Source organism: Chionomys nivalis, chromosome 17 (genome assembly GCF_950005125.1).
Source record: "Chionomys nivalis chromosome 17, mChiNiv1.1, whole genome shotgun sequence".
Lineage (NCBI taxonomy): Eukaryota > Metazoa > Chordata > Mammalia > Rodentia > Cricetidae > Chionomys > Chionomys nivalis.
The window spans coordinates 54870243-54876242 of record NC_080102.1 but is presented as its reverse complement, the minus strand read 5'-3'; the positions used below and the strand labels follow the sequence as shown (position 1 = coordinate 54876242).

Genomic DNA, 6000 nt, shown 5'->3' with positions numbered 1-6000 from the left:
AGAGGAACCTGTTATTCAAGTTTTCCCAGGGTAAAATTTACAAGTCTTTGGAATCATTTTGTAACACAATAATAACTCCTTAATTTAATCCATTAGTTGAAGCTTCACTTTTTTTTTTTTTTTTTTTCAGACAGTGTTTCCCTGTGTAGCCCTGGCTGTCCTGAAACTCACTCTGTAGACCAGACTGGCCTTGAACTCATAGAGATCCGCTTGCCTTTGCCCTTCAATGCTGGGATTAAAGGCATACACCACCATTGCCTGAAGACATTCCATATTTTTTATATATCAAGTTTACTCAATAAGGAAGTCAGATTAAATAGTTTATAGTAACATGGGAGCCAAATGACTTATCTTGGATATAGTTTGAGTGTATCTCTCAAGGTTTCATGTGTTGAAAATGTGGTATTTCACGCAGTAATGTTAGGAACAGGTGAAACTTTGAGAGTGGGGTCTGGTGGGAGGTAATCCGGTTATTGGAGGTGCTGAGCTGGGAAGGAATCACTGAGGTTCTTGTGCAAAGAGGCTGTTATAAAATAGACAAACTGGCCCCTCCCCCACTGTTTGGCTTTCGGTTTCACTATGTGATCTCTCCTTGCTTATGTTACAGCTATGATGTGGTTCATCCAAGGGAATCTTAAGACAGAGGCCAAGCAAAAGGGGTTGCCCACTCGTGGGCTTCCAGTTTCCTCTGCCGTGAATAAAATCTTTGTTTTATACATTATTCAGCATTGGGTGTTTTGTCACAGCAACAGCAAACAAACCACATATAAATATTGTGGAAATGAACTAAGGATTGCTCATACAAGTAACTATTCTTCCCGCAGCCTTTTCTCCTTCATCCCCTCTCTCCAAACACTTTCTCCCTGTGTCTTACATTTAAACGGTGACTCATAATGCTATAAGTAACCTTTTTGCTTTCCAATACTTATTTTCACACCCGTTCCCCATTGCTTACACACATGCCTCACCAGTTTCAAGAATAGGTATATGTCCCACGGTGGTTGGATCATCCACAGTTTCTAGTTTCTTCAAAAGATCTGTCTTTGGTTGTGGCTTTGGTATGATCATGTTGGAAGTTGAAGCTTCCCCAGCTGAGAAGCAAAAGCTGTAGGTCACCCTCAGGGTGGGACTCAGAGAGGGGCTGCACCCTACACTTACATTTTGCCTAAAAGACTTAACTATTGAAAACTTCCTTTCCATAAATACAGTGAAAAAGATTAAAAGAAGTGATGGTTGTTCTCAATAACTAGTTTACCTTTCAAAGATTCTATTCCTTTGATAATAACAGAGGCAAAGCAGAACTCATTACTGCAGATTAGAATAGAAAATCTCTTTTCTTTGGGCCTTGACTTACATATTTGGGGGTGACTATAACAGTAACAACAAGAACTCCCACAAATGAGCCTAGACATATTGCAATAATCCATAAATTAAATAGAAATCAATGCCCATCCCATGTTCCATAAATCTTGTTCTTGCTCAACGCCCAAGTCTTCCTTATTTGCCTGGGGCAAGTATAACATCTAAAGATATAACACAGTGACAAATATTTTTCAAACAAGGAATAGAAATAGAAATAGTTGACTCCTTAGGCCTGTAATTATACAGGAAGCTCAGAGAAAGCTCATCTCTTGCCACTGAAGCATAATTAACGGTACCTGTGCTCTGAGCAGTCCTGACTACTTGGCGAGACTGAATCACGCACATGAAAAATTTCAGTTGAAATTCGTCTTTATGCATGGCTATTTCCTAGAAATAAAGAGTTTAATCCAGATAAATAGATCTGTGGAATAATTAAAGTGTCGAAGATTGACATGGTCTAGATGTATTTAATAGGACTTGGCCACATAAAAATTAGTATATAAGGTGATATAAATAATCTACTTTTATATATACACCAAGTCAGGGTCCCTGGACAAGTTCACCTCCTTCCCTTTCCCAGTTGCTCAGAGTATGGAAAAGGCTGGAGCTTCCAGAGGTTTTCCCTATGTTAAGACTCAATTCAGCCGGGCCTTGGTGGCGCATGCCTTTAATCCCAGCACTCGGGAGGCAGAGGAGGGCGGAACTCTGTGAGTTCCAGGCCAGCCTGGTCTACAAGAGCTAGTTCCAGGACAGGCTCTAAAACTACACCAAAACCCTGTCTCAAAAAACCAGGAAAAAAAAAAAAAAAAGGGACTCAATTCAGACAGGCAGTCAACTGGGTCTAGAATACCTATTCTGAAGCACCTCTCCAAGGCTTCTAGGTAGGGTCTGAGCCAGAGGCCTACTAAACTAAGGGAGCCTGGTAAAACAATTTGAATGAACAAACTTATTTCTTTTCCATTATTCTCGCTTAAAAAGTCTGGCCTGAATTACATGTCTAAGACCTCTGGCGAGCCTCACTAGAAATCACGGTTTTAAATTCTTCCAGTTATGGAAGGTTCTGCACGTTTTCAGTCTTAAGCGAAGGTGTTCTCAAAGTTTCTCTTCCCAGTCTCTGGTCCCCGTCCCCCACGCCCCACTTCCTGTGATCCCTCAAGCATGACAAGAAGCACATTAATTTCCAGAAGATACAGTTTGAAATCGACTTAAGATATCAAATTCTCATTTAACAAGGAAGGCACAACAATGTAAGGCCACAGTGAAAAGCGGCCACAGAAACCTGAGCGTAAGCCAAAAAAAAAAAAAAAAAAAAAAAAAATCAATGAACGGAACCAGAAGACAGCGGGTAAGGGAGCCGAGGGACAGAGAAAAGCAAAGGACGGCGGGCGCACTAACACTATTCCAAGTGTGGGAAAGAGGAAAAGCCCGGTCTGAAGGCGACAGAGACTAAGACTAGACTCAAACGCTCCTTTGGCTTCTCAGGCTTCGCCACCTCGCGCAGGCGTCCCACGAGCCTGTAACTCTGCTCTTTGACCTCTTGCCCCACCCCCTTTCCTCCTCGGCAGCTGCCCAGCCGTCTTCCGGTGCTGTAAAGACGGTTCCGGTTCACGGAGGTTCCCGGGCTTTGCGTTCCGCGCCCGGCCGGAAACTCCTTTGCCTAGCAGCCGGTTCCGGTTCGGTGAGTGGCGGCGGGAAACTGGGGGAGGGGTGAGGATGGAGGGAGACTGGGCCGGGAGGCTCTGTCGGACCGGGCCCGCCGGCCTCCGCGGGGCTGAGCGGAAGCGAGGACCGCGGTGGGGACAGTGCTTTTTCGTCCGCCCCGCCCCCTGGGACCACCTCCACTCCCCCCTGCTGTCCGGTGGCGGCTGTCTGGCCCGGGGCTGGTAGCCGGGCTTCCCGAGGCCGCCCTTTGAGGCCTCTATCGCCTGACCCGCGGAAGAGGCTATCTCCCCGCGGTCACAGCAGGCCCTTCTCAGCGCCCAGCTCTACTTTTCCACTGAGAAAAGACCGCTTGGGATTCCTGGAGTTTCCCGCCAGAGCAGGGTCCTCTCCAAGGGAGAGCTGTTTCACCAAGGAAGTTCAGCTTTCAATCCCACCTGCTTCACCTCTCTTCTTCCTGGAGACCTGAATGATACTTCTCGACTACTTCTGTGTCCCACGTAAACAATTCTCCAACTCTTTTTACCCTATGGTAAAACCCCGAGATGTGATATCGCTAGTGCCACCACCAGAGAGAAACGTCTGGACCCTTCTGCACAGGTTATGAAACCCCCCTTAACTGCCACAGCTTTCTTACCTGGCTCATCGCCTCTTGGTAATTGGCTTGAACCTTTTCTTCGTATACCCTAATGTGATCTTTCTGGCTGTGGGCTAGGTTTCCCTGGTCTTGAGCTTGGTGATTTCTGTTTTATCAGTACCTCTACAGTTTTTCTGTTATCTTGTTGGCAATAACTCGCTCCTTTATCATTTTAAACTCACACTTGTTAAAATTACTTAGTTCATGTGGCACACTAAATGTACTGGAGTGGTGGTGATTCTTGTAAAAATTAGGCCGTCTGTTGTAGTCTGCCAACTGTTTGACTTAAGGTTTTCGTTGTAATCGGAAATTCATGAAGTAGATACATGCGTACGTGTTCTTCATAAAGAGCATTTGTATTTAGGACTTTGGCTGATACGTGAATTAAACCGCCTTTGAAGTGACAGTGACACCTTCATGATTGACTTTAACCTTCCTGCTCCCCCTCCCCGTCCCTTTTAGACAGCTTCATTCGTTTTACCTGATTTCAGTTCATTACCCCAACTGCAGAAGTGGCGATCCTGTTGCTCCGCCGTTGTTGAGTCTAGAGAGGGAGTGGATGAGAATACAAACAGGTTCTGCCACTTGTGGCTAACGTGATGTAATTTTTTCTTTCACTGACTTATATTTCTCCTACCAGTTGCACCATCTTTGCTGTGTCTGTGAACACACCTGCCTCTGCCTCCTGAGTGCTGGGATTAAAGGTGTGCACCACCACGCCTGACTTCCTGTGAACTTCCAAGTGGCAAAGACCATCTTATTTGTGTTTGTATCCCAGCACCCGACACTTAGTGTAGTTAGTGTACGTATGGAAGAAGGGAAAAATTGCTTACAACTGTGGAATATTAAGGTGTTTACGGCACCAGTTTAATTGGGGAGAGATTGCACATAGAAATACTATTGTGGGGACCGGAGCAGAGGATGATGGGGTGTAAACTGTATCGTGTGCACGGCTGTATCCCAGAACTCCAGAGTAGGGTTACTCACACCGTTTGCACAGCTGGCTCTGGATACAGCTTACTGTACAGTGCTATATGTTTGCCGGTAACTTCATCATTAAATTTTTTAGTCATCTCTTCCAAACAATACAGCCTTACAAGTGATTTGTCAATTTCTGTTCTGTTGCAGTCAAGACCTTTTCTTTTCCCACAGATTTCCCTGTCACTGGTGTCCCGCTACTAACTTAATTCACATTAATAACTGGCTGCTTCTTAATTTTCTTAATTAAGTCACTTATGAACACTAGCAATGAATTATTAGAATGATTTTCTTTTGTTGTTGTTTTTCTGAGATAGGGTTTCTCTGTGTAGTCTTGGTTATCCTGGAATTCACTCTATAGACCACGCCGGCCTCACAGACATTGGCCTGCTTCTGTCAATGTGGCACACGCCTTTGATCTTAGCTCTCGGGAGGCAGAGGCAGGCGGATCTACAGAGCAAGTACAGGACAGCCAAGGCTACACAGAGAAACCCTGTCTCAAAAAAACAATAAGAAAGGAAGGAAGAAAAAGTTGTCATCCTTGTTAGAATTTGAAGACATCTAAGGCTTGTTATCTGTTTTTTAAGTCTCTTCTTGCAACACATTACTAATGAAGGTACTAAAAGTACACACAGAAACAAGATAGGTCTGTTCTAAGGTGTGGATGTGGGGCTTTAGTCATCTGAACGTGTAAGTCAGGGTGGATTACCCAGGGCTAGCTGGAGGTTCTGTTTCAATTGTCCAGGCAAATCTGAATGAAGATGCTTGAGGGATGTGAAGCTGTGCTATGCTTGAGATGTGCACTTGCTGAGGGATTCTTGGAACCTTCCTTTTGCCCCATCTGTGTGATTTCATGCAAGTCATTTAACTTTTCTGAATTAGTGACTTTCTAGCTTGTTTTCCCCTTCCCTTCCCATTATGAAAAAGAAATTAACTGGGATTGTTCTACTGGATACCAGATTCTTTTTTCTTTCTTTTTGAGAGAGCATTTAGCTATATTATAATCCAGAGTGGCCTCAAACTTGAAATCTTTCTACTTTCCAAGTTCTGGAATTAAATTAGTTGTCATCATCTTCCTCTTCATCACCCCTCCCTCTCCCCCTTTCCCCTCCTCTTCTTTTTCCCACATTAATCTGAACCCTAAAAAATTCTATCCTAGGGCAAGAGGAATATCTCAGTGGTTAAGAGCTCTGGCTTCCAGGGGAGCCAGGTTCCACACAGGTTCACAACCATCAGTGACTCCAGTTCCAGGGCTCTGACGCCCTCTTCTGATCTCCACAGGCACTAGGCACACACATGGTCCACAGACACGCATTCAGGCAAAATACTCATACAAATAAAATAATCTTTAAAAAAAGAAAGAA

The 6000-nt window shown here is 44.4% G+C and overlaps 1 protein-coding gene across 5 annotated transcripts in view; it reads left to right on the top strand.

The window, feature by feature from the left end:
- The first annotated feature begins 3086 nt into the window (after window positions 1–3086).
- Senp1 (SUMO specific peptidase 1) overlaps window positions 3087–6000 on the top strand; it is a 59925-nt gene continuing 57011 nt past the window's right edge. For all 5 annotated transcript variants that reach the window (XM_057791993.1, XM_057791992.1, XM_057791990.1 and 2 more), the window contains exon 1: window positions 3087–3676. In XM_057791993.1, the coding sequence (XP_057647976.1) occupies window positions 3625–3676 (52 nt within the window). In that variant the 5' untranslated portion in view covers window positions 3087–3624. The remainder of the gene's footprint in view (window positions 3677–6000) is intronic.